The following is an 18,799-nucleotide window of genomic DNA, read 5'->3' as shown; positions in this document are numbered from 1 at the left end:
TGAGCCTTAGGGTAGTTGGGTAGTGGGTTCCAGTGATGGGATATCAGGGTCCTAGTCACAGGGCCCCCGTCTCCAGCTGCAGGTGGGGGGGGGTGCATTCGTACTGACCCCCAATTCCAGGGAGGTGGCCTTGGCCTCTGGCTGTCAGGTGGCAGATGCTGGCCCCTGGGCTCTAGCTGCGAGGCTTTTGGCTCTTGTTCTACACTGCCACAGAGGCAAATGCTGAGTCCCATGTGGTGAGTACTGGCCCCAGATGCCAATCCCCAGCCATGGCTGTGTAGTACTGGGCTCTGATTGTGGGGCTTTGGGTGCTGACCCCTCGCTCTGGTTGTGCAGTGGCAGATGCTAAGCATTGGCTCCAACCATGTTACCCCAACTTACAGCCATGGGGTTTTGGACTCGTAGCCCAGACCTAGTCACATGGCAGCAGGCTCTGGTCCCAAGTTCCAGCCATGTGGTAGTGGGAGCCACGCACTGACCCCTGGCTCTGCCATCTGGCTCTGGGCTTCAGTACCTAGCTCCAGGGTCTAGCTAAGTGGCCAACTCCGGCCATGCAGCCCCTGCTCTTGGTTCTGATATTGGATATTGACCCATGGCAACGACCGCCAAATCCTAGCTCCAGCCAAGTAGCTCCTGCTCTGGGCTCTGGCTGCACTGTGATAGAGCTCAAAACCAACCGCCTTCATCCTTGGCTCACGTTGCTACCCTTGCCCTGCATTCACCCTCTCCCCTATCTCTCCGAACCCTCTTGTTTTCCTGATCCCCTTGGGCGCTCTGCTGCCTCTCCAGGCCCCATATTCACCCCAACCATTGCGTTTGGCCTCTGCTGTCTCCCCCTCTGAACTTCCTATCCAGGACTTAATTTTGTCTCGGGGCTTGCTGAAAAAAGTGATATTAACAAAAATGCAAGTTTCATATTTTCACAGCAGACTTACCAGGTTGTAAAAAGTGATACATATATGTTTGTTAATATCATTTATCCTATTTCACAGCTACTTTCATGTAGCTACTAAGTGTCCTGAGAAAAGTGATATTAACAAATATAGACATATCACATTTCCAAGCATTTTCATTACTGAGTCTGCAAAAAAACCCTACGTAAATTACAATGATTTGAATGTACATGTGCATATTAATTTGTTTTTTCTAAAGTTAATTAAATATTTTAGGAAAAAGTGTCAGTGCAGTCACCAGCAAGAATTGGTGGCTCTATTTTGTGGCCACCAAAAATTTTGGTTCTGAAGGCAGAAGCATTTTTTGGGAGAGTTTCTGTGATAGTGTTTATTTTATTTTATAATGCTACATATTTCAATGTACTTGTGGTGCTGAAGTTATCAACCAAGCTCTACATGTGGTTCTCCACAAATTATTTGTTTTGGACTGAGATTTAATAATGGAGTTTTAAATTGGTGGGAGCATAGTGATTTACTGGTGCCTTTTTTTATTAAATACCCAGAGGAATAAATGGCTATTCAGCTAGGCTACATCTACACAGCTTCCCTCTTCTGCACAAGCCTATGCAAATGAAGTGCAAAATGGCTCCTAATTAATTATGAAGATGAAGCATGGCAGTATGCTAATCCACGCTTCATTTGCATAGGCTTGTGCGGAAGAGGGAAGGTATGTAGACGTAGCCTCAGTCTAAAAAGCAAAACTCAAAGGAAAGGGTTATTTCTCAAATTAAATGAAAATCAGTAAATGTTATTGGTACTCATTTGAACTTGGCAAAAGAGTGCCAAAATGGGAGCCAAAGTTAGATTTAAAAAAAAAAAACCTTAATCTGCTCGTGTGTGTGTGTGTGTGTGTTGCTTTTTTTAGAGACGGCTTACAAATTGGCCTTCCAAATTTGAGACGAAAATTGATTATATGTAGTTGTTGTATATACATATAATGCATCACATTTTGCAGGCTACAACCCTACATAATTGACTGTTTCAGAGTAGCAATTTTGTTAAAAATAGGAAAAAACTTATACTTGGTTTTAATATTATAAGTAAGCAGGCAAGAGTAAAATGGAGACAGAGTCTGGATTATTGAATGAACCATACTTAAAATTGCTTGTGCCTTTGCAAGCCTGTATTTTTAGAATCATTAAGGGGTTCTCAAACTGGGGTTCATAACCCTCAGGGGGTGTGAGGTTATTAAATGAATGTGGTGAGCTCTTAGCCTTCACCTCCAAACTGTGCTACACCTCCATCATTTATAATAATGTTTAATATAAAAATGTGTTTTTTAATTTATGAAGAGGGTTTCACTCAGAGGCTTGAAAGCAGTCCCCGATACAAAAGTTTGAAAATTCCTGTTTTAAGCTGACATCACATCTCTGTTTCACCTGGAAGTCTGTACAGGTATTGACTCCATACCGCATAATCTTCTGACTCCTTTTATTCCCCTGGAGCAAAGGGTTGCGTTCGGTGGATTGATTTAAATTAAGGTGATTTAAATGACCAACAAAAAAAATTGTTGATTTAAATCAAGTTACCAAAAGAGCTAAGACTGACTGTGCTTAGAGTGTACTTAATTTTGGAATAAGCCCCATTGAACTCACTGGCACGTCTGTAGTGTTTTCCCTTTAAAAAAAAAAAAAAAAAAAAAAGTACAGAATGGAATTCCTTTAGAAAATCTGAGTTATGCTGAAGTGCAATAGGAAATAGACTTACGGCATCACCATTATGGTCTGTGGCCAGGGTGTTCCAAAATAAGGGACGTATTGTATAACATAAAATAAGAAAATGGCACTCAGTGGCAACTGGCAAAACTATATTTCTCTTACTGCAGCTTTCTGTACTGTATACTTGAGTGAAAGATTCTAAACCTAGTTAACTAGTTAAACAAACCATAAATATTAGCTAAACTAAACTTTTTTTTTGCTAGCAACATTCAACAAAACAAACAGCTTGGGAATTTGTCAAATAACACTTACGCTAAAAGGCATAGAGAGAGTCTTAAAGAATGATGCATTGCAAAGTGAATTATTTAAGTTACTAATCAGCAATATCCTTCGTTTGCACCATTTTCTCCCAATAAGCAGTTTTCCTTATGATGTTTCATTTTTTCAGTTAGGCCCTGCATCATCTTCTTGCACTGCTTACACTTGGCACGTTTTCCTTTTTTTCCAAGGGAACACATTTCTTCAAAATATTCCCAAATAGGGTCTCCCTTTAGCCCAAAAGCCATGACAGTTTCCTGTGGCAAAAGTGTGAGGGGAATATAGGAATCCGTGTGCTTAATAATGTTTTCCTTTTTTCTTTCCACTCCACTGGGTTTTTTTTCCTAGTCTGCCTTCGTCCTTTGCTATATATTGTCTCTCTCTGTCTTTAAGACAGTGTCTGAACTAACTCCTCTACTGTGCTTGGTAAAGGTACACCATCATATAAGCACAGAACAAAAACAATCCTATCCAGCCTGTGTCTTCCTTTGCACATGTTGCTTTTTGGTCTGTTGAGAAACAGACTTTGGAAGCCCAGGATGTTCAAGAAGGAAGAGCTAATAGTTAGGCTGGACAGACTAGAGTCATTAATTCATTTTTATAAGCCTGTAAGTGTATGTGTAGTGTGTTTGTGATAGGATATAGTAGTAACTTATTTTTACACGAGAAATTTAATATTGCACGGATTTAAAAAAATAAAAAATCCAATTTAAATTAAAAAAAATCTGTGTTTTTTAAAAATTAAAAAAAATGATATTTATCCACTCTGGTTTTATGTAATGTCTGTTAGACATTCCTAACGTATGTATAAAGGTGCTAGTTTGCATCTCTTCTTACTAGGATATCACTCAAGGAGTTCGAGTGTGATAACTCAGCAGTATTAAGAGTGGAAAATTATACCACTGAAACAGTTAATTTAACTTGAATTCTGTCTTTGGACATTTCTAACAACAGTTTCCTCAGTTTTGTAATCCTCATCTTTCATTATAAAGTATGAGCTAGAAGTAGCTGCAAACCTGATGTGGAGAGCGGGAGTGAGAGAAACTGATATTTTATAATGAGTGTCCTTTCAACATATTTTACTTCCTCTGTAATTGATTCTTTGCTCATGATTTCCCTCATCTTTAGGCTTTTACCCAAAGAGCTAACCAAGTATATTTAGTATTTTTACAGTAGAAAGGTTTAAATCAGGCATGTCTAAGATTACTTAGACGGGAGAATTGATTTAGTTTTATTTTCCACAAATTAATAAAATGCTTGGCAAAATTGATGTGTAGGGGAGATAAAATATATTGAAAGTCTATGAATAAATGAACATGTCCTACACTAAAGAGATTGTAGTGGATTAAAGTGTATCTTAATAGTTTAAAAATAGGTCTTGCCAGGTTTGAGGGAAACAAATATATAGGCTGCAACGGTGAATCAAATATTCTACCATCCAATTATGCATGCTTCTCCAAGCATGGATGGAGAGGAGGGTTAGAGTTTAACTCTATCAGTGCTTTCTCTGTCTGCAGTGCATGGTGGGTCTCAATTCTTCTGTTGTCACCCTTTTCTTGGTAGAGGCCTTTGTCCCCTGCCTTTCTGGCGGTGGGTTTTAATGCTTCCTGACTCCCTGCCTTACATTCCTATTCCCAGCAAGCCAATCTGCCTAAAGGCCTGCATCTATGCTTTGCTTTTTCTTTGAAAGCTATGAGCACAATGATGCTGTTAGAAGTTACCACACTGTTCTTACTAAGGAAGCACATTTATCCTTGAGATGAAAAGCATTCCGGAGAGAACTAATTAAAAAAGCAACAAACTGATTTAAACCCACACTAAATATCCCAGGAGTCGCCCATCATTTTTATAGGGCGCTAGTAGGTCAAAGACTTTCCCACCTTTCCACAAGGATTGGGGCCCTCCCTTGGATATAAGGTCGTGTCAGAAAGCAGGCTCTTGAGTTATTTTAAAACCAGCCTTTTTATGCCAAAAACCACTTTTTGTCTCTGAATCTCTGGAAATCCATTTGACCCACAATATATGAGCCTTCCTGGGGGTAGTCATTTTCTAGAGGCGCTTACAACCTACATTTGTCTTAACAATCACTGTTCTTGGTTTCTTTAGAAGTTGCATTTGATCTCTAGCCCACAGTGATATTGTAATATATGTCACTGAGCCTTGAATAAAGAACTTGAGTTGATACATTTGAAAATTTGTGCTTTCCCTCTTTTTTAGACCTGAAATCTGATACCTATCTGAGCTTTAAGTCAAATGCCACTCTCTGTTTCGAATTAAAAGGGACCATTTGGAGTAAGCATTATTTTAGGCCATATTGTCATTTTAATTAGGTCATTTCAAGTATCTAATAGGGTGTTACAAGGAGGAGGGAGAAGAATTGTTCTCCTTGGTTTCTGATGATAGGACAAGAAGCAATGGTCTTAAATTGCATCAGGGGAGGTTTAGGTTAGACATTAGGAAAAACCTCCTAACTATCAGGATGGTTAAACACTGGAATAAATTGCAGTCACTGGGGATATTTAAGAGCAGGTTGGATAGACCTCTATTAGGGATGAGCCAAGCAGTGCGTGGTCCTGCCATAAGGGCGGGGGACTGGGCTTGATCTCTCAAGGTCCCTTCCAATTCTAATATTCTATGATTCCTACCTATTAGAGTTTAGAATAATTTTGATGGGTCATCTTTAATTTTTTTGGTGTGGTTTTCAGCAGTGTATTAAATTTTGCAAGAATGTAGAAGTGGGAGCACAGATACCCAAGTGATTTCTCAGCAACATAAAAAGGAGCAATTAATTGTCTGGATGCAGGGATCCTTGGAGGACTACACAGCTAATACCTCTGTTTTATTAAAATTATTGTTGAAAGAATATGGGAGCAAGTGGGTAATACTGCCTTGTTCCTCTTTAGGAGAAGTTAACAAAATCTCGTGCCACTTCAAGAAGTTTCTGCAAAAGCCAAATCTAAATTTGGATAGGAGGTATTGGTATTCAAATTCTGTTAAAAGCTGCCTCTGAGTATTAGGAAGTCACTTAAGTTTGAGGCTTACTGAATCTCAGAGAAAAAGGATTTTACAACAAGACTCTGTTAACAAACATTGATCTAAAGCTAGATTGATCTAATTTAATTATTAAATGGATAACATTGAGTAGGAATGGTGTCCCTAGCCTCTGTTTCTCTGGAGGTGGGTGACTGGGGAAGGATACTGGGCTGGATGGACCATTGGTCTTATGTTAAAAGGGGAGGAGACTTTAGGCAAGATCCCCAAATTTTAGACACTTAACATCAGTAGAGATATGAGATAGTGAGCGCCAGAGCTTTCACGCCTCCTTTCATGTTTTAATGTTTAAAGAAATAATAGCTGAATAGACTGGGGAGAAAACTGCTTTTAGAAGAGTCTGTAGGTAGGACCCTACCAAATTCATGGTTCATTTCAGTTAAATTCATGTCCATAGAATTTCAAAAATCTTGAATGTAATGATTTTCAGCTATTAAAATCTGAAATTTCTCAGAGTTATAGTTGCAGGAGTCCTAACCCAAAAAGGAGCTTGGTGCAGGGCAGTGTCACAAGATTATTTTAGGGGATGCGAAAGCCACCACCAGGGGTAGCAAAGAAGTAAGAACGGTATTACCACCCTTAATTCTGCACTGCTGCCTGCAGAGCTGAGTCAGCAGCCACCACTCTTAGGCTGCCCAGTTCTGAAATCAGTGTAGAAGTAAGGGTGGCAATACCAGAACTCCCCTAAAATTACATTGTGACCCACCTGAAACTCCCCTTTGGCTCAGGACTTTCAAATTGAGATTGAAAGTCCTGAGCCAAAGGGGAGTTTCAGGTGGGGCACAATGTAATTGGTGTCCCCTGAGAAATCTGTACTATATAGGGTAAAATCACACCAAAAAACAGATTTCATGATCCACAATCTGCAGGTATTGGGTCTGTTTTTCAAATAATCTTATAGCTATTAATCCAGCCATTTTCTTTTTCATCAAAAGCTATTTCTATGGCAATTTAAAAATTGATATGTGTCACATACTCTTCAGTGTGTAAGTATTTGATGCAGAGTTGGTTTATGATAGGTAACCTGTATTGGACTTCAGTTGCCCAGAACTTCCAGTTTTGCAATGATGAAGTTAACATTTTGCTCAAGGAAATACTTTGACCTCTTATCACAGTGAATATTTGTTTTTTCCCCCCTTGACAGGTGTGGCTGAAGGAATTGACTAAAATAGAATATTTATTTTTAATGCTCATATTGATTTTCTTGAGAGCTAAATGTTGATATATAATATGTTTTTAACAAATACTGAATTTTTAGCTTAGTTTAATTTAATTCTCAATTCTATCATTAACTTGAAATTTTAGTTCAGCTGTCAACTTCTGTATTTAGTGTAGTACCATAAAGCCAAAATAAGTGTTCTGTTTAGTTGTGCCTAATAATTTTGCTTTAGAGAAAATTGCTTTTTCTTCAAAGTAAATGTCTGAAAAGATTTTAATGGTGCATTTGCAATTTTTCTTGAATTCTAATTTAATTGTATTGTATTAGAAAGTGAGACATAGCAGAATTGAAGTTTTAACTTGTATTTTTCGCCCAATAGGATGTTTTAATTTGGATCCCAACAGAGTTTTGGATATTATCTTAGAAGTCTATGAATGTAGGCCGGAATATGATGAATTCTTTGTACCTTTGATAGAATCATATATGTATATGTGTGAACCTCAAACTCTGTGTCATATCCTTGGGTTCAAATTCAAATTCTATCAGGTAATATAGATTTTTTTTTTAAACTATTTGAGCACCCTGTCTGACAACCCTTATTCCGTGTAATTAGTGATGTAAGTTTCTGATGCCTGTTTAAGAAAATGTTTTCTAATTGTATTTTGTGGAAAGCCTTGATTATAGAAATTCAGATTTAGAAATAGTAGGTTCTTCTTCAAGTGCTTGCTTATGTCCTTGGATCTCGGAGCTTTTTTTCCCTCAGCAGTATCCATAGGGCCAGCCAGGGAGGCCCCTGGAGTGGCACCGGTATAATGGTGCACATATACCCCTGCTGGTCCCTCCACCCCCTCAGTTCCTTCTTACCGCCAGTGCAGCAGCTGGAGCATTAGTTCTTTAGTCTTCCCTTAGCTTTCATTGTTTCTTCTGTAGAGTAGTTAGTACCTAGTTTGTTTGTAAATAGTTCTTAGATATAGTATTTAGAGTGTAAATATTTAGTGATAAGAGAGCTTTGTTTCTCTTCTTTGCCTTTTTCCTGCTGGGGAGGGGATGCCTGGGCCACTCGGATTCAAGCCTTGTGTGTCCTGTTTGAAACCTATGCCCTGCAGGAATCCGCATGACTCCTGCCTAAAGTGCTTGGGTGAGCCACATTGCACGCAAGCCTGAAAGATCTGCAGGAGTTTTAAGCCGCAGACAAGAAGGGAGAGGGACTCTAGGCTGAAGAGACTTCTCATGGAGTCCACTCTCCAACCTCTGGCACCGGAAGAGGCCCAGTCCGTACGCAGTGCCCCCTCCTCCGTACGGGAGGCCTCGACAGCGCCACTTAAGACTAAGGCTGAGCCTTCCCGGCACCATTCACAATCTCCTTCTCAGAGGAAATCCAAGGAGGGGAGGGGACGTTCCCCCCACAGGACAGGCCACAAAGTGCGCCGAAAGGATGGGCACTTGGCCACGAAGGCACCTAGCCAGAATTGTGCAGAGTCTGGGCACGGCCATGCTCCCATAATGGCACAGGCTGAGGGAGCCCTGCGGGACCTGAGACCGTCGACCCCAGAGACATTTCACGTGGCATACAACCTGATAGTGCTTACCATCCCGGAGACATCAGCCTTCTTTCGTACCAGTACTGAGTAGTTTGACGGTGCATTGGTCGGCACAGTCAGTGGCACTGACGACATCCTTACCGGCTCTACGGGTACCGGGCCCTCAGATGACCTGGGTGCATGGACACCCGTCGACGGTGGTGGTTTCAGCACTGGGAGTACCGGAGCCAACGACGGCTCATGCCACCCATTACTGCATTGGCACTGGACCCGACCCTGGCACCAACCCCGGTGCTGGCCCAGGTACCGGCTCTGGTACCGGCCCTTCTCTGGGTTGTTGCGCCGACCCTGGTGCAGGCCCCGGCACCGACAGCTCTACCGGCGCTCATATCAACTATGGAACCATGCCTGGTACTGATGCTGGCACTGGCCTCAGCTTCAGTGCTGGCACTGATTCCGGCACCGGTGCCGTTTCTGGCACATGGCACCGACGCACCCCTTCTTACCCTCTGCACCAGTCACGATGCTCGGGGGAAACTGTGGGTTATGGCCCAGCATTGGCGGGAACAGGAGTCGGGTGCCCCTCTGTGGTTGGCCTCAGAATATTCGTCTGATTTGGATGCAGAGTCTCTGAGGTCGGGGAGGTCCTCGTACAGGTCAAGATCTAGGCACCGGTCCTTTTTACGCCATAGGGCAATCAGTGTCGACCCGGCCCAACCATACACTTGGCCTCCTCAACAATGGCCCTTTTAGACCCCGTTGGCCTACCATCAAGCCCAAGGGCCACCCCTCGAAGCATCTGTCTCAGGGTTGTCAAGAGGAGGGAATTCCCCCATCGGCGACACCCTTACATAGAGCTCCTGTGTCTGAGACGGATAAGTCAATGTCTACGGTTACCTCTATACCACTGATGACTCAAAGCGAAGTGGCAACCATACCCCCCCACCCTGAGCCCATGCAGGTAGCCCCACCATTGCAGCCAACGCCACTGGTGGACGAGCAGGTGGAGGACCATCCCTACCCGAGGGACTCCTTGTCGTCCACGCCTGATGAGGACCTAGGTGATCCAGTCCCATCTTTCCCATCGATGGATGCAAGGGCTCAACAAGACCTCCTGAGGAGGCTGGCGGCAAACTTGTCAGTAAAGGTGGAGGAGGTACATGAAGAGGCAGATCCGATGGTGGACATCCTCTCGGCAAATACCCCCAGGAGGGTGGCATTGCCATTGATCAAAACGGTGGATAAGCTGCCGAAGACACTTTGGATGACACCAGCCTCCATCCCTCCCACCCAGAAGAGTGTGGAGAGAACATATTTTATTCCCCGGGAGGGGCATGAGTATCTGTTCTCTCACCTCTCCTTCCTCCCCTCCCCCCCGCCCTGAGCTCCTTAGTTGTCCAGGCAGTGGGGCAGAAGGAACGACAGGGTCCCCTGGGATCTACCCCTAAGGCCAAGGAACCCAAGAAATTGGACCTCCTAGGGAGGAAGACTTATTCCATGGGGGGCCTACAGTTACTCATAGCTAACTAGCAGGGTATGTTGGAGTGATACGCTTTTAATACATGGTCCACTATGGACAAGTTCAAAGATCACTTGCCACAGGAGAACCGGCAAGAGTTTGGGGCCCTGACAGATGAGGGCAGAACGATGGTGCGTACTGCCTTCCAAGGCAGCACTTGATGCAGCCGACTCGGCAGCTAGGACAATGGCTACTGCCGTTGTAACCAGAAGGAGTGCATGGTTACAGGTGTTGGGCATTTCTCCCAAGGTCCAGACCTCCCTTCAGGACTTCCCTTTTGAGGGAGGGGGCTTATTCTCGGACCAGACCGACTCGAAATTACACAGGTTAAAGGACTTGAGGGCAACGCTAAAATCTTTGGGGGATCCACACACACGCCCCCCTGAGGTAACTCCTCAACCCCAGACCCGGAGGAAGACCATTCCAGCGGGGTTTCAACTTTGACCATTGTAGACAGATGAACCATAAGTACTTATGGAATGACCTGCCTAGAAACAGATGTAGGGGCTCGAGATCGGGCCAAGATAAGGGACCTACCATGTCCGTGGGCCAGCATCTCAAATCCTCATTTTGAGGGTATGGTCAAGGACAGCTCACCATTCACATTTCAGTTACCTCCTTTTGGTTTCCATTTGTCCCACTTCTATCAGGCATGGGCCTCCATAACTTCAGACCAGTGGGTCTTAGACCTGGTAGCACAGGGTTATTCGATCCCCTTCTCTTTCCTCCTTCCCTCGTCCCCCCCTCGCTCCTCCTCTTCCCGCTTCAGAGACCCCTCTCACGAAACACTGCTAAAGCAGGGGGTTGCAAAGCTTCTGCACCTTGGTGCGGTGGAACCTGTTCCAGACAAGTTCAAAGGAAGGGGTTTTTATTCCAGATACTTCCTCATTCCAAAGGCGAAAGGGGGTCTTCGTCCCATTCTAGATCTCGGGGCTTGAACTCGTTCATAAGGAAAACGAAGTTCAGAATGGTCACCCTAGCGTCTATCATTCCCTCCCTTCAGAAAGGAGATTAGTTCACTGCCCTCCACTTAAAAGATGCTTACTTCCATATTACGATAATTCCTGCCCACAGGAGATTCCTCAGATTTGTAGTGGCCGGCGAACACTTTCAGTTTCCAGTCCTGCCATTCGGCCTAACCACAGCGCCGAAGGTATTCACCAAGTGTATGGCTCCAGTAGTGGCCTTTCTAAGAAATCAGGGTGTACACGTTTTCCCTTATCTGGACGATTGGCTAATACGGGGGTCATCTCGGGAATGGGTGATAGCACATGTCTCGAATACCATGCGGCCATTTCTCAAACTCGGCCTCATACTAAATGAAGAAAAGTCTACCATGATTCCGTTTCAGACGATAGAATTTGTAGGGGCCTTCCTGAATTCCATGGCAGAGACAGCATCTCTGCCCATACACAGGTTTCAGACTATGCGTGCAATGATTATGGACTTCAAAGGTCTCCCCCGACTACTGCCCGCAATTGTATGCACCTACTCGGACATATAGCGGCTTGCACGTATGTCATGACACACGCCAGACTGAGACTGCGTACACTCCACGGCTGGATGAGAACCGCCCACAACCCAGTGCTCCAGCACTGTACATGATGGTTACCCTCCCAAACTCAGTATTTCGCTCGTTGGACTGGTGGATTCAGGAGGATGTAGTGTGTGTAGTGGTCCCTTTCACCAAACGGGCCCCATCTGTTCAATTAGTGATGGACGCATCAGACGTTGGGTGAGGGGCCCACTTGGGGACCCTGAGGACACAGGGCCTATGGTTAATGAGGGAGAATTCCTTGTACATCAACGTCAAGGAGCTCAAAGCAATCAGGTTAGCATTTCTACCCCGATAGAGATCTAGATGGTAGAAGTGTTGACCGACAATACCTCGGCTATGTACTATATCAGCAGACAAGGGGGTACTCGCTCTTCCCCTGTGTGCAGGGAGGCTCTCAAACTCTGGGAACTATGCATACCTAAGAACATTTACCTGCAAGCTCCCTACCTTCCGGTGTCCAGCAACAATCTAGCAGACAGACTCAGCCGCTCTTTTCAAGTCCACGAGTGGATGATGAGGGATATTCTAGAGGACGTTTTCCGAAGGGGGTTATCGCCTTCTGGATCTGTTTGCATCCAGGGACAATGCCCAGTGCAGGAAATACTGCTCCCTCAGGGGGCAGGGAATCGGCTCCCTAGAGGATGCGCTCCATATACAATGGCCCAATCACCTACTGTATGCTTTCCCTCCCTTTCCACTGATACATGACATTTTAGTCAGGGTCCAGAGTTTCAGGGCAAGGGTCATCATGATAGCACCGATGTGGCCCTGCCAACACTGGTTCTTTACCCTGAAGGAACTGTCAGTAGTAGACCCGGTGCGACTACCTATAGTCTTGAATTTTCTCATACAAGATCTAGGGCAGGGGATTCTATGCCATCTGAACATGGTTGCCCTCCACCTTGCAGCTTGGAACGTAAGTGGCTTTCCAACATAGAACGGGGATGCTCTCAGGAAGTCCAAAGGGTCTTACTGGAAAGCAGAAAACCATCTACCAGGGCCCTTTATGAAGCCAAAGGGAAAAGCTTTGCATTATGGGTACAACAAAGGGGCATAGACCCGGTTACGGCCAATATTCCTCTGATATTAGACGACAGCTCAGGCATCAGGGCCTTGCCACGTCCTCTCTGAGAGTCCATCTGGCAGCGATTACAACCTTCCACCCGGGACAGGGGGGAAGGTCAGTGTTTGCTAAGAGAATAATAAAAAGATTCATGAAGGGGGTAAACAGGCTAATGCCGCAAGTGCATCCACCTATTCCCTCCTGGAACCTTAACGTGGTACTTAAGGGACTTATGCAGCCGCCATTTGAACCACTAGCCACCTGTTCTTTAAAGCATCTGTCATGCAAAGTGGTGTTCTGATAACGATTACATAGGCCAGAAGGGTGTCCAAGCTACGAGCCCTTACCTCAGAGCCCCCATACACAGTCTTTTTTAAGGACAAGGTTAGGCTTTGCCCTCATCCGGCTTTCCTTCCTAAAGTGGTTTCTCATTTCCATATGTCCCAGGACATTTATTTACCGGTGTTTTTCCCTAAGCCACACAACACACCTAAAGAGCAGGCTTTACATTACCTGGATGAGCGGAGGGCCATCGCCTTTTATATAGACAGGACAAAAGAGTTTCTGAAGTCATCACAACTTTTTATTTCCTTTGCGGAAAGAATGAAGGGAGCGCCAGTGTCAGCTCAGTGTTTATCCCCATGGATCACCTCATGCATTGAGTGTTACCATGGACTGGGGAAGACTCCTTCCCCGTTGAGAGCGCATTCCACATGAGCGCAGGCTACATCCATTGCCTTCTTGGCTCAAGTACCTATATTGGACATCTGTGTATATCTTCTCAGACCACTACGCCATCACGCAGCAGGCCAGAGCTGACACATCTGTGGGTAGGGCAGTTCTGCAATCTATAGAGAGATAGGTGTCCTTACTCTCCGACCCCACCGTCAGTGGAAACGGCTTGGAATGGACATGAGCAAGCACTCGAAGAAGAACAGGTTACTTACCTCGTAACTGTAGTTCTTCGAGATGTGTTGCTCATGTCCATTCCAAATCCCACCCACCTCCCCTTCGTCAGAGAACTTCAGCAAGAAGGAACTGAGGGGGTGGAGGGGCCAGCAGGGGTATATATGCATCGTTATACTGGCGCCACTCCAGGGGGGTTCCCTGGCTGGCCCTATGGATATTGCTGAGGGGAAAAAAGCTCAGAGATCCATGTACGCGGCGCGTGCACGCCTGATTGGAATGGACATGAGCAACACATCTCGAAAAACTACAGTTACGAGGTAAGTTACCTCTTCTTTTATGATTTGAATCAATTTTCACTTTATTTATGGTACTTTCATATGGGATAACTTTTGCATTAAGTTTAAGAATCAATATATAATCTAAAAGTAGATATTGTAATAGTTCAGTACTATATTTGAAACAAGCATTTTTAGAGTACATTTGAAGTGTTTGACTATATTGTTATCCATTTGAACTTGTGGATTAAATGTGCAAGTTCTTACATTTGTGGAAATGGCACATTTTTATAAACAGCTGAGTAGACTCCTCTGTATGGAAAGCGTTGCTGATGTTAATTTGATATGTCAACATCTAAACTTGAGAATTAGAAATAGCATGAAGTCACTGAGCGTATGTCTACACTACAGAGTTAGTTCGAACTAACTTAGTTCGAATTAGTTAATTCGAACTAAGCGAATTCGAACTAACGCGTCTAGAACTAAAAATTAGTTCGAATTAGCGTTTTGCTAATTCGAACTAGCAAGTCCACGTTGAGTGGACCCTGAACAGGGCTTAAGGATGGCCGGAAGCAGTGCCGGCAGGGCATCAGAGGAGGACTTAGAGCGTGGAGATGCTGTCTCAGGCTAGCCGAGGGCTGCGCTTAAAGGGTCCCGACCCCCACCCCGGACAGACAGTTCTCAGGGGTGCCCCGCTTGAAAACCAGTCCTGGCTTGGAGTGCCCGGCGTGCCCACACTGGGCACATCACAACACTCGGCCATCAGCCCGGCTGCACTTGCCGCAGGCTGCCATCTGGGGAGAGGGGACAATTGGGGGGCTGCAGGAGAGTTTCCACCCCCAGAAGCCTGCAGAGCCAGCCCAATCCTCCCCATCGGGGGCTCGTACCCCATTCCTCCCTCACCTCCTTCCACTTACCCTTCCCTAGCCCCCCTTCCTGATGTACAAAATAAAGATAAAGTTCCTTCCAACATTGACTCTGTCTTTATTGAACAAAACTGGGGGAGACTGGGAAAAGGAGGTGGGAGAGGGGAAGAGAAAGGCTGAAAGAGGGGAGGGCAACTAACATGATCAGGGGTTGGGAACAGGTCCCAGATGAAGAGAGGCTACAGAGACTGGAACTGTTCAGCTTAGAAAAGAGGAGATGGAGCGGGGACAGGATAGAGGTCTCTAAAAGCAGGGGTTGGGTGGAGAGGGTGCATACAGAAAAGTTCTTCATTAGTTCCCATAAAGAAGGACTAGAGGACACCAAAGGAAAGGAATGGGTAGCAAGCTTCAAACTAGTAAGAGAAAGTTGTTCTTCACAAAGCAAAGAGTCAACCTGTGGAACTCCTTGCTGCAGGAGGCTGTGAAGGCTAGAACTAGAACAGAGTTTAAAGGGAAGTGAGATCAAGTCATGGAGGTTGGGTCCATGGAGTAGTCTTAGCCAGGGGGTAGGAGTGGTGTCCCTGCCCAAAGTTTGTGGAAGGCTGGAGATGGATGGCATAAGACAAATGGCTTGGTCACTGTCTCCGGTCCATCCCCTCCAGGGTCCCTAGGATTGGCCGCTGTCGGCAGACAGGCTACTGGGCTAGATGGACCTTTGGTGTGACCCAGGACAGCCATTGTAAGCTCAGGGCTCAGGGTCGGGGGTCTCAGTGGACCCCCTTGATTTTCATGCACACCTGCTCCTGGGTGGCCAGGCTGGCAGCTCTCCTGCCCTAGACGGCCACTTTCCTGTGCCTAGTGCGGAGATCGTGGACGAGGTCCATGATGTCTGCACTAGCCTAGGAAGGTGGCCGCCTCTTGCGGTCCCGGGCAAGCTCCCGGGAGCCGCCAGCCTGGTCCTGGGAAGAGGGGGTGGGCTGGGGGACATCGGGTGGGTGGCTCTGTGCCGTGCCAGGTGCAGGATCTGCTGGCTGGGTGCTGGCAGGCTTGCACCTGGCACGGGCACCGTAGCCAGCCCGTGCCCCTTTAAGGGGTCCTGGGCCGGGAGTGGGGCATAGAGTTTCCCTGGTGTTGGCCAGAGTGGCCACCAGGGAAACCTGGGGAGGACTAGCCTCCCACTAGTTCGAATTAAGGGGCTACGCACCCCTTAATTCGAACTAGTAAGTTCGAACTAGGCTTAATCCTCGTAAAATGAGGTTTACCTAGTTCGAACTAAGCGCTCCGCTAGTTCGATTCAAATTCGAACTAGCGGAGCGCTAGTGTAGCGGCTATGAATTTTAGTTCGAACTAACGTCCGTTAGTTCGAACTAACATTGTAGTGTAGACATACCCCGAGAGATATGAAAGAAGATAGTTTGTGTATCATTCTTCATTCAAAATCAGTCTAGTAACAAAATCGCACAAAATGAGAGAATTAATATTTTTAATGGGATAGGGACAGCTTTTATTAAGATGCCTGCTTTCTCTGTTCGTAATGTCCCTTTTTATGTTTTTTTAAAGTTATACTTTTCTGCTACATTATTAATTTGCTGTTTATAAAAATGGTAATGCTTGTCTTTTAGGAACCAAATGGTGAAACACCTTCCTCTTTGTACAGAGTTGCTGCAGTACTTTTGCAACATAATCTTATAGATTTGGAAGATCTCTATGTTCATGTAAGTTATTTATTTTTCTATAACTAAATGTTATTAGCAAGAACAATGTATATGAAATTGGGGGGGGAGGCTTTTTTCTTTGAAATGTTATCCATTTAGCTTGCAACTGTATCTCATCCTGCTAAAACTGTTATCAGAGAGGCATTCAGATCAAAGAATTTAGAATGAGATGGGCAGTAATTTTTAAAAGGGGGCCACTTTAAATCAGTTTGTTGCTTTTTCTGAAGTGGCCCCAGGGGTGGGGTCGGGAGCCTCTGGTGGAGGGGGCAGGGCCAGGAGACTTCTTGTGCTTTCTCCCCACATCCTGATTGGCCTAGAGTGGGGGCGTGCAAGAAGACTTCTCCTTCCCTTCCCCATCCCCTAGAGAGAAATGCCGGGGCCTGTGGACAGGGGAGCGCGTGAAGTCTCCTTGCCTCCACAAGAGCATAGAGAAACATGCCAGCTGTTTTAAAACAGCTGGCGAGTCTCTCTAGGCGCTGCCTGTCTCTGGCAGGGCAGGGACAGGATGTGAGAGACTTTGCGTGCTCCCTGCCCCCAGACCCTGATTGGACTAGTGGCAGGAATATACAAAGCTTCCCTCACCACCAAAGGTGCATGGGAGCTAGAGATAAACGCGGCACTCACCCCCCCCCCCATGTCTCATAAGCTGTCCCCGCGCCCCCAAAAATGGTCCTCTTCTCCTGCTCCCTGTACTGACCTGGGCAGGGGAGCTATCCGGCATGGCCATTCAAGATTTAGAATTAAAGATGGCAGCTGTGGCCAAAAAAGTGTTTAAATGCATTTTTTTTTAGAGGGGCAGAGCCTCCCCCCACCCCCTTTCTCTATAACTTTGCCCTGGCTCTTCGTACTGGTTCCACTGCTATCTTGGCTCTTTGCTACAGGCTGTCGCACGCTCCCCCCGCTTGAGGGTGAGAGCGCGTCAGGGTAACCTCGGGCTGTTTCCACTGGCTTGGTGAGCCAGATCTGGCCCATGGAGGGCCCTTTGCCCACCCCTGATTTTGATGGACAGCATGCAGTTGGCATGGTTAACTGGGCAATAACATTTAATAGAGAGCTGCTAAGTGCGCTCATCAAGACGCAATCAAGAAAGGGAATTCCAACAATTCTCAGAGCTTTATAGGTGCAGCAGAGTTCACAATGGTGAGCATACTAGTCAGTATGGGTTATTGTGGGACAACTTCTGGAAACCAGCAGCAGTAGATATAAGTAACAAAGGGTATGTCTACACTACAGCGCTAATTCGAACTAACTTAGTTCGAATTAGTTAATTCAAACTAAGCTAATTCGAACTAACGCGTCTAGAACTAAAAACTAGTTCGAATTAGCATTTTGCTAATTCGAACTAGCATGTCCACATTAAGTGGACCCTGAACAGGGCTTAAGGATGGCCGGAAGCAGTGCCGGCAGGGCATCAGAGGAGGACTTAGAGCGTGGAGATGCTGTCTCAGGCTAGCCGAGGGCTGTGCTTAAAGGGTCCCGACCCCCACCCTGGACAGACAGTTCTCAGGGGTGCCCCGCTTGAAAACCAGTCCTGGCTTGGAGTGCCCGGCGTGCCCACACTGGGCACATCACAACACTCGGCCATCAGCCCGGCTGCACTTGCCGCAGGCTGCCATCTGGGGAGAGGGGGCAATTGGGGGGCTGCAGGAGAGCTTCCACCCCTAGAAGCCCGCAGAGCCAGCCCAGTCCTCCCCATCGGGGGCTCGTGCCCCATTCCTCCCTCACCTCCTTCCACTTACCCTTCCCTAGCCCCTTTTCTTGATGTACAAAATAAAGGACAATTGTGTTCAAAAATGGAATCTGTCTTTATTGAACAAAACTGGGGGAGACTGGGAAAAGGAGGTGGGAGAGGGGAAGAGAGAGGCTGGGAAAGGGGAGGGCAACTACAATGATCAGGGGTTGGGAACAGGTCCCATATGAAGAGAGGCTAAAGAGACTGGAACTTCTCAGCTTAGAAAAGAGGAGACGGAGGGGGGACAGGATAGAGGTCTCTAAAAGCAGGAGTTGGGTGGAGACGGTGCATACAGAAAAGTTCTTCATTAGTTCCCATAAAGAAGGACTAGAGGACATCAAAGGAAAGGAATGGGTAGCAAGCTTCAAACTAGTAAGAGAAAGTTGTTCTTCACAAAGCAAAGAGTCAACCTGTGGAACTCCTTGCTGCGGGAGGCTGTGAAGGCTAGAACTAGAACAGAGTTGAAAGGGAAGTGAGATCAA

At 45.8% G+C, this 18,799-nt stretch overlaps 1 protein-coding gene across 2 annotated transcripts in view; it reads left to right on the top strand.

Moving 5' to 3' along the window:
• THOC2 (THO complex subunit 2) overlaps positions 1-18,799 on the top strand; it is a 119,867-nt gene that overhangs the window by 32,026 nt on the left and 69,042 nt on the right. For both annotated transcript variants that reach the window (XM_006115394.5, XM_014569712.4), the window contains exons 8-9: positions 7,519-7,685; positions 16,493-16,585. In XM_006115394.5, coding sequence (XP_006115456.4) covers positions 7,519-7,685; positions 16,493-16,585 — 260 coding nt within the window. The remainder of the gene's footprint in view (positions 1-7,518; positions 7,686-16,492; positions 16,586-18,799) is intronic.

This window comes from Pelodiscus sinensis, chromosome 13 (genome assembly GCF_052426305.1).
Source record: "Pelodiscus sinensis isolate ZL-2025 chromosome 13, ASM5242630v1, whole genome shotgun sequence".
NCBI lineage: Eukaryota > Metazoa > Chordata > Testudines > Trionychidae > Pelodiscus > Pelodiscus sinensis.
The sequence above is the reverse complement of the archived record's forward strand: the minus strand, read 5'-3'. Positions and strand labels throughout refer to the sequence as shown.